This window comes from Pongo abelii, chromosome 21 (assembly GCF_028885655.2).
Source record: "Pongo abelii isolate AG06213 chromosome 21, NHGRI_mPonAbe1-v2.0_pri, whole genome shotgun sequence".
Classification (NCBI taxonomy): domain Eukaryota; kingdom Metazoa; phylum Chordata; class Mammalia; order Primates; family Hominidae; genus Pongo; species Pongo abelii.
Window position 1 is genome coordinate 14904123 of NC_072006.2, and position 19633 is coordinate 14923755.

The window sequence follows — 19633 nt, forward strand, 5'->3', positions numbered from 1 at the left end:
AATCATATCAAAATGAGATGGATCCTAGTCTTTGGGATAGGTAGATATAGTATGACCATGGTTAGGGAAGGGTAGCTTAGGAATCCATGGGTATCTGGTGCCCACCTCAGCAGCACTGGGTACCAGATTGACGGTAGTGGGACCCTATTTGAGCCTATGAGATGATGAGTCTAACCAGACCCTTTTGTTGAGCTGGCTGCATCGCCCAGGATTACATGGGCTGGGAAAGATCCTGCATGATAAATGTTGGGTTCTCTTTCTAGTGTAGTAACGCATGCATGTGCTATGGCAAAAGTCAGGGCTTGTGGCAGTCTGTAAATTAATACTGCTGTCTTAGGGCCATGACACTTAATCTGACTACGCATGGAAAGATGAAAGAATATTGTGCATAGTCACTTTTTTGATACATTTTATTTTGAAAAAAATTTATTGAGGTATAACCAATAAACAGTGTGATGGATTTCACAATTTGCATACACCATGTAACCAGCATGTTTTAAGAAACAGACTAACCACAGCCTGCTAGAAGTCCCCTGATGCCTCTACTCAGGCCTTTCCCTAAGTTAATACCATCTTGCTTCTAAGATCAGAGATTGGCTATGCCTATTTTTGAACTCTACATAAATGGAATCATACCGTTTGTTTTCTGATATCAAGTTTCTTTTGCTCAGCAGTGTTTGTAAGAGTCATCCATATTATAGCATGAAGTATTTCGTGGCATGAATATACCACCATTTATTTCTTCCTTCTACTGTCGAGGTCATTCAGGGAGTTCCAGTTATTTTCTCTTTTGGAAAAAAAACCTTTTAGTTAATTTTTAAGTCATCAGGAGGGAGACACCAAACACTTAAACATAATGTCATATACACAAATGTTTACTATTTATAAAGGCATCAGAGTAAACTGAAATAAAACTTCCCTTCAGCACATGGTTTTTGCTTTGGTTTGTCCTGCACTCTTTTGGTTCTTCATTTTTTGCTCCTTCCTTCCTGAACCTCTAAGTGGTATGAGGTCAAGTCCTGGTTCTCAAAATGTGGTCTAAGGAACCTTGGAGGTCTCTGAAACATGAATTTTCTGGGAGTCTGCAAGGTAAAAACTGTTTTATTCCTTTTCCACTGTGTTGAGATCTGTACTTGTGATGCAAAAGCAGTGGTGGGTGAAACCAATGCCACCTCAGAGTAGGTCACGGAAGTGTCAGCAAATGTCCTAGTGGTCCTGGTGTTCTTCACCGTCATCCCAGTAACTGCAGAAAGAGCAAACCACAGTGGAATATCCCTGCACACCTATCAGAATGACTAAAACAAAACAGCGATGCCACTAGCTGCTAAATGCTGGCAAGGATGTGGGGAAACTGGATCTCTAGTGTTGATGGTGGGAATGTAGAATGGTGCGGCCACTCTGGAAAATATTTTGGCTGTTTATTTTTTAATTTTTATTTGTTTATTTGTTTATTTTGAGACAGAGTCTCACTCTTGTTGCCCAGGCTGGAGTGCAATGGCGCAATCTTGGCTCACTGCAACCTCCGCCTCCCGGGTTCAAGGGATTCTCCTGCCTCAGCCTCCTGAGTAGCTGGGATTACACGTTCCTGCCTGTAATTTTTGGATTTTTAATAGAGATGGGATTTCACCACATTGGCCAGGCTGGTCTTGAACTCCTGGCCTCAGGTGATCTGCCTGCCTCAGCCTCTCAAAGTGCTGGGACTACAGGCGTGAGCCACCGTGCCCAGCATTGGCTGTTTATTTAAAAACTAAAACTGCAACTATCTTATGGCCTAACATTTGCACTTGTGGGCATTTGATCCAGAGAAATGAAGAGTTTACACTAATGTTCATAGCAGCTATTGTCAGCAAAGATATCCTTCAACAGATGAATGGTTAAGCACACTGTGGCACATCATGTCATGGAATACTCCTCAGCAATGAAAGGAGTGAACTCTTGATACGTGCATCGGCTTGGATAAAATCTCCAGAGAATTATACTGAGTGGGGAAAAAAGCCAACCTCTACGGGTTATATCCTCTAGCGTTCCATTTGTATGATACTTTGAAATGACAAGATTTTAGAAAGGGAGAACAGGTTATCTGATGCCAGAGGTTAAGGATGCAGGGAGGGTGGGGACAGAGGGGGCAACTCAAGGGATTTTGTGGTATTAGAAGTCTTCGATATTCTGACTATAGTGGTGGATACATAAACCTATAGAGGTGATGAAATCATGTGAAACTTCATACACCACACACACACACACACACACACAATTGTATCAATGTTGGTTTCCTGCTTGTAGTATTATACTATGGTTTTGCAAAACATTATTATTAAGAGATACTGAACAAAGTGTACAAGAAATTTCTGTTTTATTTCTTACACTGCATGTAAATCTACAAGTATGTCAATTAAAGAAAAAAGGAAAAGCCAGTTTCACTAAGGAATATCCTTGATGAAGCAGTAAAATTATTAACTTTATTAAGTCGCAACCCTGAGACCAGATGTGGTGGCTCACGCGTGCAATCCTAGCACTTTGGGAGCCCAAGGCAGGTGGATTCCTTGAGTCCAGGAGTTCAAGACCACCCTGGGCAACATGGTGTAACCTCGTCTCTACTAAAAATGCAAAAATTAGCTGAGCATGATGGGGTATGCCTGTAGTCCCAGTTGCTTGGGAGGCTGAGGCACAAGAATTCCTTGAACCCAGGAGGCTGCAGTGAGCCGAGATCATGCCATTGCACTCCAGCCTGGGCAACAAGAGCAAAACTCCATCTCAAAAAAAAAAAAATAATAATAATAATAATATCTCATAGGGTTGGTGTGAGTATACAGTGGACATAGGGAGGGCGTTTAACTTACTACCTGACCCAAAGTAGGTGTTGATAGATGTTTGTTCTGTTGTTGTTATGTGAACGTGGTTAAGACCCACTGTTGCCTGCTTACAAAAACATTCATAGCCATATTTTTAAGGGTCTTAAAATATATGCTTATCTTTTCAGGATGGAACACCGCTGCAGGCATTTGTAGCTGAAGTTGCAGAACAAATAGTTGGTATTGCAGTGATCAGAAATGAAATGGTAAATTGTGAAGTGGATATAAATTTCTTTGATTGTGCCTTCCTATATCATGAATTAGCCCACAGTGCCCCTTTTGGAGTTGTACTTTTACTTATTTAATGTGAATGCCTCCTTTTTCTGATGGATATCATCATCATCTGCCTCTGTCCCACTTGGAGGACTTGCAATTCTCCATTTTTTTGCAGTTCAAAATATTTAATATATTACAAAGACTACATGAAAACATTCTCACCCTAAAAACTCAGATAACCTATACATACATTAATATATTCCATATATTAATATATTCTAAGTATTACTACTGTAGTGATGCATTTATCCCTTCCAGCATTCTTCTTTGTACTTTATTACATGTATCGTGTGTGTGTGTGTCAAATGGAAATGCCATTTTATTTTTTCCCAGTGCACAGCCAGTTATTTCAAAGCATTTATTACTGAATAATCCATTCTTTCCCTTTTGATTTTAAAATGCTGCTTTTACATTTATTAAATTTCTATATGCCTATGTCTATTTTTAAACTCTGTTCTGTTCCCTGGATTTATCTGTTGATACCTATTGCATTATCATGTGCTTTTATATCTAATAGGGGAGTGTTCTCTCATTTGGTGTCTTCTAAATTTTCTTGTTTTTTGTTCTTGGTTATTTCCTCTCCCAAACCTTGTAATATTTATTATTAATATAGTTGTACCTACGTGGATTCTATAGAACAATTTCGACAGAATTGACATTAAAATATAGAGACTTCCCTATTAAGGATCATGGATCATGGCTTTCTATGTTGTTGTTGTTGTTGTTGTTGTTGTTGAACTTTTTGGGTTCTTCAGAAACGTTTTGTGGCTTCTTTCATGTGGTTTTCTTTGCATCGTATTTTGTGGCATATGAGTTTTTGTTTGTCCTGTGGGTCCACTCTCCACCTGTCTCCACCCTGTTCTGTCTCAGGGAGCCTGACTGATGGGCACAGCATTATGGGTACCTTTGCCTTTTGGCTGCCCGTTGGATTTGGTGGATGGAGAGCCCTGACAGAAGGAGGGGACAGTGATGTCAGGTGCCTCAGCAGGCTGATCTTCACTGAGTTCCCTGACATTTCAAGGCAGCCTCTTCATGATACTCTCCTTTTGGATTCCTGTAACCAGCCCTCCTCCCACGCCACCCTCTTAGAGTGGGAATAGCTTGTAGTTGCTGCTGCGCAGTCCCTACTTATCTCCTTACACCTGCCCCATCCTTGTAAATATTCCCTTTGTTAAACCGCCCTCCAGTTATCCTAATTTGATCATACTGTTTCCTGCTGAGACCCTGACCTGACACAGTTCTAGATATTGATCACTTATTTCTACGTGTTTTATGATTTCTCTTGGTATTCTGAGTATACACTTTTTCTCGTATTTTCTAAATGTTTGTCTTGTGTATGGAAAAACTACTAGCGTTTGTATTTTGATCTTGTATTCAATCACTTTTATGAAATATCTTTGAGCTTAGAGAGTTTTTCAGCTGATTCTCTTTTCTGCCACAGCATCACCTCCACCCTATTCTACTGTTCAGACCAGTTAGAGGGCACGCTCAGACACAAGGAGGGGAGGCAGACTTCTCTCGATGGGGATGTGGCAGAGTCACTTTGCAGAAGAGCATGAGGGATGTGGGATGACAGGTACTGTCGTGGTGGTCATCTTAGGATTCTTTGGATAAGAGAACCTGCTACACCTTCCTTTTCAATATTTATACCTTTAGTCTTTTTCCAGTTTTAGTGTATGGATAGAACAACATTGAGTAGTAGTGTTAATAATAGCTGGCTTTCTGGTGTTCTTGATTTTAATGGAATGATTCTATAGTTTCCTTCATTTAGCGTAATCGTGGCTGTAGGTTTCTGATAGATATCCCTTATCAAGTAAGGGAAATTTTCTTCTCTTTCTGTCTTATTAAAAGTTTTTATTATGAATGAGTGTTGAATTTTATCAAATGTGTTTTTGACATCGAGGTGTTCACATGGCTTTATTTCTTTAATATATTATACACTTTTCTCTTTCTTAGATTTATTCCTCTTTTTGATCCAATATTTCTTGGAGTTAGTTAATCTTTTAGAGATGGTGTTGGGTAGTAAGGTCCCTGAGTCCACACAAATATGATAAGTTTTCATTGGTCCTCATACTTGTGTACTCATTTGGCTGTGTGTAGAATTCTCATTCAAATTATTATTATAATAATTATTATTATTTTGGAAATGGAGTCTTGCTCTATCCCCCAGGCTGGAGTTCAGTGATGTGATCTTGGCTTACTGCAGCCTCTGCCTCCCGAGTTCAAGCGATTCTCCTGCCTCAGCCTCCTGAGTAGCTGGAATTACAGGTGTGCACCACCACGCCCGGCTAATTTTTGTATTTTTAGTAGAGATGGGGTTTCATCATGTTGGCCAGTCTGGTCTTGAACTCCTGACCTCAGATGATCTGCCCCCCTCAACCTCCCAAAGTGCTGAGATTACAGGCATCAGCCACCTGCACCAGCTTCATTCTAATTATTTCTCATCAGAATGTTGTCTTCCAGTATCCAATGTCATTGATAAAATATAATCTGATACCAACCTGATTCTTGATCCTTTATGAATAAATGTGTGTTTCTTTGCTCTCTTTCTTGAGAATTAAATTTTCTTTTTGTATCTGGAATTCTGAAATTTTGCCAAGAAGTATCATATCTCTTTTGGCAATTTTTCTTCTATGATTTCATTAATTATTTCTTCTCCTCCATTTTCTCCATTCTCCTTTTCTTAAATTCTTTTTTAGATGGATATTAGATCTTTTGAATTGATTCTTCAATGTCTCTAAACACATATATGTTACATTTTACTCATCATTTTAGATTTCCTCAATTTTGTCTTCCAGATCTCTAATTCTTCAGTTGTGTTTATTCTATTACCTAAGTATTCTATTGGAATCTTTATTTCAGAGTTCACCTGTTTAACTTCCAAGTCTCTTTCTTGTTCTCTTATTGTTCCTTTTTGGTATCAGCTTGTTTATTACATGGAAGATCCTTTTTGATCTCTCTGAGTACACTCTGTAGAATTTTTAAAAAAATTCTCTGCTATTTCCTGAATAATTTGTCTTCTCTATAGTAAGTTGTATGTTTCTCTATGCTGGTCTTTTTTTATTTGTCAGTTTTCCTCAAAAGTCTGTCCATGTCATGAGTGAAAGATTAAATGATCAATTTGGGTGGCTGGCATGGGTATCCTTGACAGTTGTGCTTGTATGTTTCTCCATGGCATCTCCCCTGTCACTGGTAGTGCCACTGCCCCTCTGTTTGATTGGGAGGGATGGCAGTATCTGGCTTCCCCTTGTGTGCTTGAATGGAGTACCAGCCGGCAGGCAGGGACTCCAGGTGACCCAAGGTAAGAAGGTTTCACCTAGTGGTAGGGTTTCCTTCCAATGTAAAACTGCGTTACTTTTTTGTCCTCCATTATGCTCTCATTACACCAAAAATAATTTTTGTTGTTGTTATTTTAAGGGATTTGGGATGGGAAGAAAATTAGATGCACATGGCCCATCTGCTGTTTTGAGCTAATAACCTCTGTTGGCTCTTTGCTTTTTGTTTTTCAATGATTTCTCAGCCCTATACTTATCACTCATTTTATTTTATAATGAGAGATGCCTCCTTGGTAATTAAAGAAAAGTCTTATAGCATAAAGGCCATTACAGGGTCAATGCAGATTGAAAGGTTGCCAGAACTGCCCTAGGGTTCCGCCACTGGCCCAGTTACCCTGAGCTCTGTTTCCTCTGTGCTTTGTGACAGAAGCTGGAAAGGCAGGGGACCTCGAGGAGCTTGGCCACAGATGCCACAGTTTTCATGGATTTGCTGGTGCCAGCCTTGCTGATCACAGAACACATCAGGGGCCTTGCATTCTCCAATTTCTGTTCTTGAAAGTAGGCTTTTAAAACAATTTTACTGTGAAAAACAAGGAGAAATATAAGTTGGTGTTGTGCAACCTGCATATGATTTGATTTTTCCTGCATTTTGGGTGCATTTACTGCTGCTGTCATCAGAGTCACACTCACCTTGGAGTGCTCCCCTCCCCCCACGCTCCTGACAGCTTGCACTGCTGGGAGGTGACACAGGACAGGCTGGCCCAGGGCACAGTTAGCATGGAGACCTGGGATCCCAGTGCAGTGTGGCGACAGAGGGGGAGACCAGAACCGGGCCTGTGGAAACAAGAGCAGTGTGCCTGATATTTCCTTTACATGGGAAGACACTCATCAGTCCTTTAAATTACCTTCCTCTATAAAAATATTACACATCAAGGGGGATAGAAGGTTTAAGAAGTGCACAGGGATAAGGCCCGATTATGCAGTTTTATAGCAGGCCAGCCAGCCATACATGTAATCAAAATGTATGACTTGGGGCCAGGCATGGTGGCTCACACCTGTAATTCCAGCACTTTGGGAGGCCGAGACAGGCAGATCACTTGAGGCCAGGAGTTCAAGACCTGCCTGGCCAGCATGGTGAAACCCTATCTCTATTAAAACTACAAAAATATTAGCCAGGCGTGATGGTGGGCGCCTGAAATCCCAGCTACTTGGGAGGCTGAAGTGGGAGGATCTCTTGAACCCAGGAGGTGAAGGTTGCAGTGAGCGAAGATCGCACCAGTGCACTCCAGCCTGGGTGACAGAGTGATACTCTGTCTCAAACGAAACAAAACAAAACAAAGTATGTGATTTGGGGATGACACATTTCCACACTAACAGGTGAATAGTAATGCATCAGAGAACACCAGTGGCTCTGTTTGCTCGACTCCTGAATTTCCCACGGGCTCCGTCTCTTGTGCTGACTGGCTTGTGCTCACATCGCCTGGCAGTGTCACAGAGCTGCTGTCCTGCCACTTGGCCAATGGCACAGACTCGGGGCTCTCTGAGTTGACAGCAGCCATGGGTATGGGAGGAGCACATTGCAAGCTGTGCTGCCATCCCCCAAAGACAATCCATCAGAACAGCTAGCGTTCAGGAAACGTAATTTCTAATTTAAAGAATTTACCATGAAGATGAGGCGGCAAATGTGGAAGAGAAAAATACATTTCTTACTGTCATACCTAAAGTAATTTTTAAAAGATATTTATCACAAAATGCATGCTGTTTGTTTAAAATGCTTGTAGATACCATCCCTTCTGTCTCTTCTGTAGGACATTGAGTACGTACGGTCCCATTACAACATTGAAGATTTCATCTACTTCAGTCACCACCAGCGCGAAGAACACGGGCACATGCATCACTTTGCCCTCAACCCCATTTTCCGGCACTACACCAAGTTCTTTCTGAAGGAGATCCTGCGTTTAGGCTTTAAATCCTGTCTCTACTACCCTGTTTACCCAAAATCCAGAGAAGGCAAGGTAAGAGAATGGTGCAATTCACTTTCCCAGCAGGTCAACGTTCACAGTGTTGTTGGTGATGTGCGCCACATTTTATTCATTCCTCTCATGATGGGTTTTGATGATAACATGGGTCTGAATTTCCAATGGCCATATTTAGTTTGGCCTTTTTCATAAACTACAGTGACATTCTGTAGGCTTCGAATTTCTGACACAATCACAACTAATATAATTGGTAGTACAGTATGTTGGCTTTTCTATATTGACAAAACAGAGACTGAAAACCATGCAAAAATGCTCTAAGAGCATGAAGATCTAATAATTTCTTATGATACACGAGTGCAATGCCAACATGATCCTATTCTGTTCCTTCAAGCAAAGAACATTTCAGTGATGAATCCATAGAATAAATTAATTCTATTTTAGAAGACTGGCGTGCTATCCCAGCATTCCAAATAAGCACTATACACACCCCCACTAGGTGATGGAGAGAAAGTGCGGAGATACCTGATGCCGATGTAACCCCATGTAACACTTGCCACACTTGCATGGAGTAATACTGTGGTAATAGACGCAAATCTGATGTGTATACATGGTGTGTATGTGCATGCACAGATAGCAAGCCCTCCATCTTACTTGCATACCTCCCATCCCACTTTAGTGTTCCTCATAGCACTCACCACCAACTGAAGTTATCTATTTTACCATGAACGCAGCCGTGCTCTTTTCTGTCTTGTTCAAAGCTGTATCCTCATTGCCTAGAAGAGTCACAAACACACACGCACACACACACACACAGACACCCCACACACTCTCATGCATTCATGCACATATACCACACTCTCACACACACTCATGCATTCACACATATACTCACCCCCTTCCCCCACGCGCACACACTCACACACTCATATAAGGTGTCTGGTTGTTCCACAGGCAAAGGCCTATTCAAGATAGATTCCCAAGGGTTTTTTTCCTGCAAATTGGTCTCTCAGTCACTGACAACATTGGTCCTCAACTTGATGTAGACTTGGGGGTGAAGGGATTCAACCACTAGAACAGGTAGAAGTTGTCCCGTAAGATTCCACTCATGAACTCAAACTTTCCCATGTTCTGCCTAGAGTCTTTGACATTGTCTCATCAGCACAAGGGAGCTAAGGGATCTTAAAATGCCTTATTATTAATATGTCTATTTATTAAACAATCTAAAGTGTGTTAGTACATATACATATAACAATAATTTTGCCAGTATATTTTATTTAACAAAAACCTTTTGGAGAAGTCCAGAGGGAATGGGGAAAAAAGAAGAAAAACAGAAAAGGTTTTGAGTGAGATGTAGACTCTGCTCTAGTTTTGCTTTTTTTTTTTTCCTATCAAAATGCAGCACCGTGGCAATGAAATGGCCCAGCTTTGAACTCACTGAGATGGGAAGGTAACAGTTCTGCTGGAAAATCCTGGTCCTGCACAGTTTTCTTTTACTTTGCACTTGGCCAAATGCCAGTTTTGTGACCTTCAGGATGTGATATTAAATTCCTGTTTTTATTTATGAAGTTTCCTGGATGTTCTGGGTTAGAGAAAGTCCATTTGCATCCATAATAAAAATAATACCTTGGGCATTTCATTAAATGTTTATACATTTACCTCAATAGTATGAAATTAGGAATATGTTCCACACTGTCGTATATAGCCTCTAAAAACATGCTTGGAAATAGATTTCTTCTCAGTCTGTCCTTCCAGTTGATTTCACATATTCATTTAAAACAAGTGTATGAAGCAGTTCCAAATAATTTGGGTAAGAATTCCCAAATTCTGCTATAAATCCCCAGGTGACTACAGTAAAGTTGAGCTTTTTGGCTCACATTATGGGGATGGTTTTCTCTGTATCCCTCTGGTCAGAGCATGTATTAAGAGCTCTTCCAGGCATAAAAACAGGGTGCTGGCTAGGGGGTTCTGTTTTTCAGTTTGCAAAGTCAGGGTGTGAAGTTCAGTGGTGAAGGATTTTAGAAAACCATTTTAGAAGCTCTTAGAAGTGCCAGGGGCCATTTTTAGAACTGCAAAAAAGTCATATGTAAACCATCTATTTATTAAAATGCATCTACAGTTGTTTTTCTTTCTTTGCTTTCCAGTCTAAATTCAATAAATGTATCATTAAAAGTTTTGATTTTACAGTCTAACTCTTCAGATTTAAATGGTACAATGTCCTTAGTTCATTTCACCAAAACCCCTAAGATTTCATAAATGCGACAGAAATAAAGATCACCGTGTTTGGTTTTCTCTGCTAAGTTTTTAAAACTGGGTAAAATCAATATTTAAAGCATTCCCCTAAGACATGATTTATCATAGTTCATTTCAATAAGTATAAATCTAACTCATAATTTAGTATTAGTCTAGATGTAAATAATGTGATCTGCTTCTCCCACACCCACCCCCACTTCCTAGTTTTATCTTTTTGTTCTAAAACAGTTTTTTGTTGTTGTTATTGTTGTTGTTGTTTAACAACGGTCTGGTTGAAGTCACTGTGAGTGACTTTTACAAACAGGAGGATTTTCACATCCCTGCTAAGTTACCCCTTGGATGACATTTTTATCTATGTATCTTCTTAAAGCAGCTTGTGCCAAACATACAAAGGTTAACAGGATGCAGATAACACAGCTTAATGGGGTCAGATCAAGCTGATGCATGATCACTATGGAGAAGAATATCCTCCCGGGGAAAATACTTGTACTGAAAAATCCCATAAACCAAACCACTTGTTTATCTGTCATTCCCACAGAGATAGTAATGTAATTACTCTCATAATTATCTTCATTAGTGTCAGGCATTATCTACAATTCATTCCTCTGCTCGAAGAGTATGTTTGTTTATTTGCTGATTTTTTTTTCCTCTCTGACTTGGCCGAGTTAAGAGTTTTGTATTTGTAAAGCTGTACGCAGACATCTGTGCTGAGCCTCTCTGACATTCTCTCCCCTAAAATATAGATTGCTGTCTTTCAGTTCCAGAACCCCTACGCCCACTCCCTGACATCTGCCCTTCATTACTTGGTTCCCGTGCGACCACGACGACAGATTGTCTATCCTCTGGAAAAGCTTGGCATAAACGCTCCATCAAAGGCGGTCTCCAAGGATCCGGTGGGTAGCAGGGCGGCAGGCAGGGCGGCGCGGTGCCAGCTCCCGCGGGCCTGGCAGATGGGGTGGCAGTGCTGTCTTCACAGGAGCAGGCTGCTTCTTAATTACAGGGAACCTGGTGCTCATACCCTTACAGGCGGAGCCCTGCGAAGGCTCCCCTGCAGCCCTTTCCCTCAAGTTGTTATTTCCCGGGAAGCCTAAAGCCGTAGCCACAGGACCCTGCAGAGTCATCCCGTGAAGATACCTCTCAGGCTGCTGTGTCCCAGGACAAAAGGCCTAGAGTCATCCTCCAGCATATTTTCATTTTCTTTCCCTGTCCTCAAAAGCAGATTCCCCCTTTCAATGATGTTTTGCTTTCAAGGCATTAAGTGGTCATTCGCTGTTAGGACAAAGCTGACAGAGAAAACAGAGCTGGCTGCATTCGAGATGTTTGGGCCCCGGGTCCTAAGCTGGTTTGTTTAACTCCCTCCTCCAGGGGAATCAAGATGATTAACAGAAGCATATGAGCTGTCCTGGGGCAACAGGAGTTTCTGACCTTAAAATGAAGGGCCAGAGGCCACTTTTATTGGGAGAACAGGAAAAAAGGACTGAAATCAAACCTAGATATTATTTGTAAATGTAAATGTATCTGTATACATACACACAGTTTTTTCAATAACTTAATTTGGAAAACATAATTTTCTCATGTTGACTGATATGGGCTTGTAGTGTTTGTATACTCTTCCACTTAAGTAACCAAAAAAAAAAAAAAAAAATTCCTCAGTGGGCTAACGTTTGTCCTTTGTGAGAGAGGAAAAAAGGAAAGTGTAAGTTTAAACTCTCCAAACACTTACCCAAGGAGCTGCCCCTCAGAGCTGGAGATGATGCTGAAATAGACATCTCGCAACAGGCTCAGCACTGCAGGAAAGACATCACCCAACCCAGAGCCTGTCTTACTTGCGCGTGCACTGAGGGATGGGGGGGCACCTCCATCAGACCAACTCAGAGGCAGCTTTGCGGGTGCACTGAGGGATGGGGAGGGCACCTCCATCAGACCAACTCAGAGGCAGCTTTGTATCTTACATTCATCTTTATATTTGTAAAATAACAAAAAATTTATATCATTGTAAATTTATATGTGAGTAGAGACTGATCATATAAAGCAGGACTTCTCAATCTATCTGTCCTTTTTTTTAATTAACGTGTAATTAGTTGTAGACTGATAGTTTTGTAAAAAGTGAATTCCTGGGAAAACAAGATTAAAAAGCAAAAACAGACAAAATTCTTTTATTATTAGATTTAACACACATAGCATTACTCTGTTGGTTTGCTATAAAAGCTTCTGAATGCTTCTCTCGGTATCTCTTACTCATATCTTCATAGACTTGTAATAGTTTGCACATGGGCACCTGTTCCAGATCACAGATTGAGTGGCACTGGAGTGCCCATGCACTCAGCACCCAGCTGCAATGATTTGCAAGTCTTTAGCTAATTTTGGATCATCTGTGCCCCCACCACTTCCCCTTTCTCCTATATCATTTTGAAGCAAACTCCAGACTCGTATCATTTTATCTGAAGGTCACAGGCATATTCCTAAGTAGCAGGGTCCACAGCACTAGAGATGAGATGTGCCTAGCCCACCTAGAAGACCTTTGGGATGGGCCACCATGTGGTCTGTTTGCATGTGAAGATCCTGGGAACAGACTGCTTTGGAAAGGGAGCCGACACCCAGAAGTTTGGGGCAAAGACAGTGTCTTGGGGTCAGAGACAGTGGCTACATGCTGTCTCCACCACTGAAATACAGTTTCCACAGAGGCAAACTGATCTCTGGAGAAGGCGCTGGGCATAGAAGTACATGGATGTGCCAGGCGTACAACCTTGCAGCTTCTGCATCAGATCAGGGTCAGGATGAGAGATGCTGACCTTCTGCAGTCAGTGCTGACACTTATACTTCAGTGGCAGCCCACGGCTCCTGCACCTTCAGCCAGCCCTCTGGCAGCATGGGTGGCCTGGCTGGAGCTGGAGGCAGGAGTCCAGAGCTGCTGCATGAATATCAGAAAGCATCGTTTTGATGAATATGAAGCACTTCCACACCTGCCCCCTCCCTCCCACCCTACTGCGAGAATTTTCAGTTAGGTGACTTTGAGGTGAGCTAGAGCTCTAGGTGGGGAGAAAGCCAGAGAGAACATTTTATTTCATTTAAAATTATCTCATTACTGCTTCCCAGGTTGGTATGATCCGAAACCATTGCTTACATTGAGTAACCTTTTCCATGTTTATCTCAGTATGCTGTGCCCCTCACCCCTGAGCCCTGGTGTATTTCAGCACAAAGCCGAGATGGATTGTTCAAACCCAGGGTCCAGGAAGACAGCCACTTAGCAGATGGGTGGGAAGATTCTAACACAGATGCCTGTTACCTGCTGCTCGTGCTATTGTGCTTATTTCACAGGTGAATTCTGACTGTTTAAGAAGCACTTTTATTGCTACTCATTGTACTCAAGCTTCAGAAAATTGTAATGGAGATTTAGATTTAGTAAACAAGATTCAGTAAAAAATTTTAGACATATTAAAAGTTTAATCACAGGATTATTTATCGAGACCATAATCCACATGGAATAGGCCTCGGTATTAAAAAGTTAAAATGCTAAATTATATTATTAAAATTATTTTTCTCTTTTTAACATTTTAGACAGTTTTAATGTTTTAGAGTGATTATCTGACACAAGTTGAGCCAAGTAGAATATTTTTAGGAGGAATCTCAGTATAGCCCTCAAGACATTGTTTTCTTAGTAGAGCAACAGCATTGCAGTAGCAAACTGTGCAAGGCTGAGCAACTGTCATTACCAAATGAATGAATTTTCCCTTTAGGTTTCACATCTCCCACCGCCCCCTCCCCAACCCCTCCCAGTGCATCGAGCTTTATATGAGACCCTCAGTTCCCTCACCATGTCCATATCATTTCTCTTGCCGGCCACTCATCTTTCATACCTTTATCCTATTTAAAGCATCTCAGAGTGACCATCCAGTCCCTAGCTTTCACCTAGGAAGCCAATCTTCAAGGGAACAGATCACTCCAGGCATGAGTAATGGGATAGAAAGCATTTCATCTCGGTAGGTTGCCAATTTGAATCTGGCACAAGGAAGCAGTGATTGAAATTCATCACTGCATGGCAGGGAAATATGCCCTCGCTCCCACCCCAAGGCCCTCCTAATTCCTGCCTGGTTTGGACAATCAGTGTCCCGGCCACAACACCTTCCCCGTCGTTTCTATTAATTGACAGCCTACCCCACAGCAGGTCATAAAAAAGAGCCTAGAAAACATAAATGATTTTCATCACACATTTCAGAATGAGGCCTCAAAGATTCATAGTAATGTCTCCACAGTCAACCAGTGTGAATGCATGGGTAAGAGAGAGGGATGTTTCCTGACCAAGATCGTAATTGACATCATAGACCTGGAAGATTCTTTTCTTAGCTTGAATGAGCCATCTTGGCCTGTGCTTTTACATTATGAGAGTTACTCTCATGGAAGTTTTTATTAGATGACTCATCAGGGCCTGCCTGCATAAGAATTATTATTTTTTACAAAATTATTTCTTTAATTTTTAGTTTTTGCTGGAACACAGTAGGTATCGATGTTTATAGGGTACATGAGATATCTTGATACAGGCATGCAATGAGTAATAATCGCATCATGTAAAATGGGGTATCCATCCATCCCCTCAAGTATTTATCCTGAATGAGTATTATGATCAGGAAAACACTCAAAATTGGGCTGAATTAGTTTAGCAGTTATATTGATTAAAGACAGCCGAACAAGCTGCCCTACACATACTTTGAGGATGGGTCTATATACAAGCCTGTTTTCTTTCCTTTCTGCCTTTTACAGGGATTCAGATATGACTGTGTCACTATCCATGCCTGCATGGAGCTTCCAGCCTAGTTTCACCATTAAATAGGGGTAGATGAGGGCTTGTACTGGCCTCCCAGGTGACAAGAGCCCAAACTCAGGAGAAATAGCCACACTGGGCTCAGACCTATTTCTGCAGAATTCCTGGAGAGGGAATGTGTTTGAAAAAAAGGCATTGCTTCCTTTCCAGGAATGGGAGTTTAAACAACTGTTATTTGTCATATTACACTCCAGAAAACCTGCTTTGAACTTAAAGAGCCCCTCCCATTGCCTCAATATCAATAGATGCTCCCCATCATCCACTTCAGTCACTTCAGCTCTTCATCTTGGTTTATAGTGTTCATAGAATTGTAGCGTGAACTCACCTCTCTCAGAAATTTTCAGAACTAAATCAACCCTTCATCCTTCCTGAGCAATCATACTTTCAGAGTGATCTTGTTTTTTTCTGGTTGCTTATTAATGATGGTCTGATTAAATCTCAACTAATGAATTCTTTGGAGGCCTCCATTTGGATTCTGTGCATTCATTTCTCCACATTTTCTCTTTGTCCTTCTACAAAGAAAAATGACGGTTTATGGAACCCCTCCCCCTCAGAGCTAAGTGATGGCCCTGCTTTTTCCTGGTATGTGATCTCTCAGGAAGATGTCACTCACTGGCATTCAGTTACCCTTTGAATTGCCCCTTTTCATCTGGCTGTTCTTCCCAGTCCAGCTATAATTACCATCTGATGGACTGTTACTGGATACTGTTTCACTTGTGCATCTGCTGCCCTAGGAAATTGCATTATTCTCCCAGCACCTGCTAGATTTTCCCCAGCTTTATTGTTTCCCAGCCCCTTCCTTAAACTTGGTAACTTTCACCGCCAGTGGTTAGACTTCCCTTGGTTATATTTGTGGTCAGGGTGTGTGGTGTGTTTTTAGCTCTTTGGCCATCACCTTGATAGAGGTTTCTAAAAAGGCAGACCTGTATTTTTTCGGCATCATATATGCTGTAATCATTATTAATGTGACGATGGGAGGCATATTTTCTTGAAATGAAATTAACCCACTTTAAATCATCACCATGAGTCCAGTTTGCTTCTTCAAGCCACTTGCCAGCCAGTTCCTATGTGTTTACACTATCTATGGGAAGTGCATTTCCTTCTACTTATAGTGAACTCTTTTCTCTCAGATTCTTGGGATCATTTACATAAGTTCCTTTATGGGCTTTTTTCTTTCTACAATACAAGTTCTATGGCCATTTCTTTCCAATTCTCTGAACATTATCTAGTTTAATATAATATGTTATATATTATATAAGTGTATATTATATGAACAGTATATAAATATTCACCAGAAGGACTTATAAACCAGTGTTTATTCTCATTACTGTCCTAATTTTTCGCTCTTAGAAAGGTTACAAGGTAATAAAAACAACTACTGTTGCATTACTATTACTTCTTGAGCTCTCGCTTAAAGACTTCCCATGGAGTTTCTCATCTAGTCCTCTCATCAGCACATGTAAACAGTTACTGCGATTACCATCCTCAGTGTACCTAAAGCAAACAGGCTTGCCAGGAGGGCAGGTAAATAACTTGTCCAAAGGCAAATTAATTGACAGAGTTTCAAACCCAGGCAGTTGGTTGCCAAAACTCCTATCTTTAACTACTACAGATATACTTTCCTACCTAAAAGGCTGAAGTACTAATATGACTCATTATAGGAAAACCAAACTACAGAAAAGGAATATGGCTCGATACAGATCTTGTTGAACCTCACAAGTCCTTGGCACCAGGTACTTAACCAAAAGGTGACCCACAGACGATTGGATTTCTCCCAGTGCAGTTTGAATTTTCCTCTTGGCTGAATCATCCACTCTTGGGTTTGATCTGGTACCAGCCTGACGCTGTCTGACCTGGGCTAGGAAGGAGCAGACATGGGTCCAGGTTGGTGTGCTGGCAGGTTTTGAACACCCGCTGATTCAGGCTGTCTGCAGTTAGCTGTCTGCTGTATGGGTTTGTTGTTACAAACCTTTGTAATTTTTGTTGTTACAAAAAAACCTTTGTTGTTACAAAATTATGGTGGCAGCTGCTGGGAAAGGAAGAAAAAAGTTATGATCCCATATGGAGGCTACATTATACATTTCCCAAGATTCAGTTCCATGTTGGATGTGGTTTCAGAACCCAAGTAAGTGGCCATCAGATGAATAACTACAGGTTTATTTTTTGGGGTGGGGGATGGGTGGAGGGAAGAGACAGGATGTGAATTAGTGGCATGATCAACAAGCTGTGGAAATTGTTGAGTAACTGGGCAGTGGTCAGGTGTCAAGATGAAGCTGTAAGGATATGATAGAGAAGAAACTGGGAAGAGTAACTTCTTAACATCTTAGTGTTGTCAGGAATCGATGCTACATCTTATCCTCATTTTCTAGGACAGATATTTATAGGATGGTCTCTCTCTTCCCCCAGCCATGTCTTTAACAGCTTCACATTGCGATATAAATCATACATATACACCATACAATTCACCCACTTAAACCATACAATTCAAAGGTTTTTAGTATATTCACAGAGTTGAACAACCATCACCACTACCTAATTTTAGAACATTTTCATCACCTGCAAAAGGAACCTGTGCCCATTGGCAGTCACTTCCTCTCTTTCCCAGCCCTCTCCTCTCAGTCCTAGACAACGAGTAATCTACTTTATCTCTCTATGAACTTACCTACTCTGGACAATTCATACAATTGCAACATATACTATGCGGTATTTTGTGACTGGCTTCTTAGCGTGTTTCATCCACGTTGTAGCGTGTGTATCTGTACTTTATCTCTTTTTTATTGTTGACTATCCTATTGTGTGGATAATACTATATTTTATTTTTTCATGCATGAGTTGATGACATTTGAGTTATTTCCACTATTTGGCTATGATGGAAATGTTGCTATGAAAATTTGCACACAGGTTTTTGGGTATATATATATATACACCATATATATATATGTTTTCATTTGGGGGGCAGTGTCTATACCTACAAGTGGGACTGCTGGGTCACATGGTAACTCTATGTTTAATATTTTGAGGAACTGCCAAACTATTTTCCAAAGTGACTGCATTATTTTGCATTCTTTCATTCTTAGATCAGATTTGGCATTCTGGCTAATAATTGATGAAGTGCTGGTCAAATCAAGGCCATTGAAGGGCAGTGTCTCAACGGTTCTTTCAGTTTCAGAAGTAGAGTTTCCAGCACTCCGAGAGAGCTTCATACACACATTTGAGACTACACTGCTAATACTGTTTCAGTTCTTTTGAAAGCAGAGATTTTTCTAAAATAAAACCTCTGTTAGCTTTCCTGCTTCACCCTCTCTAACTCAGCAGCCTCTTGTGGTCCTGTGTGGACATCTAAGAGAGCTCAAGTAGCAAACAAGATGCCCATCCAGATGCAGGAGGAAAATGGGGGACTTTCTGTTTTTTTAAAGCCACCAGCAGGTTCTTTGTTTGATCCACCTTTAGTAATATTATTGCTCTTAAAAAGAGCTGCCACTGCTTCCAACAGAAAAGAAAAAATTCTAAGGATTTCCTGGATGCTGATCGGGTTCTTGCCACAACCCAGTAGGAGGGAAAAAAAATGCATTCTCTTCCCTGCAGAGCCAGGGTAATGAATGCCACAGAGGTCCAGAAGTGCCTCCGGACGCATCAGCTGCCTGCCGCAGAGCTCTGGAAGCCTGCAGCCTAGCAAGGCTCCGGGTGGAGCTGAGCTCCCGGGCAGAAACTGGCCTTCGCAGCTAAGTGGCTTCTTCAGAGTCTGCCTTCAGGGAAGAAAGGAATGGCAGCTCCAACGTGAGGCTTTGCTTTGTGTATTTTAAAGTAGCTGGGGGTATAAAATGACAAAGAGGACAATTAGAGCTGCAGATACTGACTAGAGAAGTGACATCTTTTCCCCTTGATTAAAAATAAATACGTTATTACAAAAGCAATATATGTTTTTGGTAGAAATTTTAGGAAAAAACAATAGAGAAAATCAGTAAAACCTTCACTCCTCCTATCTTTTGATTACCTTTGTTAATATTCTGGGGTTTCAACTTCTGGATTATTTTCTGTGAAAAAGACTACATATATGCTATTAGATATGGGGTTATAGTGTTTGAAACATGCCTCTTCACTTAATATGTTATGACTATATTTACTTGTTACTAAGTATTGTAAAGTGTGATTTTCGTGGCCACACACTTTTCTGTTAAGCTG

General features: G+C 41.0%; 1 protein-coding gene across 4 annotated transcripts in view; it reads left to right on the top strand.

Moving 5' to 3' along the window:
• The window catches only part of CFAP61 (cilia and flagella associated protein 61), a 307569-nt gene that overhangs the window by 135672 nt on the left and 152264 nt on the right, over window positions 1–19633 (top strand). For all 4 annotated transcript variants that reach the window (XM_054541626.2, XM_054541627.2, XM_054541628.2 and 1 more), the window contains 3 exons: window positions 2981–3058; window positions 8212–8418; window positions 11391–11525. In XM_054541626.2, the coding sequence (XP_054397601.2) occupies window positions 2981–3058; window positions 8212–8418; window positions 11391–11525 (420 nt within the window). The remainder of the gene's footprint in view (window positions 1–2980; window positions 3059–8211; window positions 8419–11390; window positions 11526–19633) is intronic.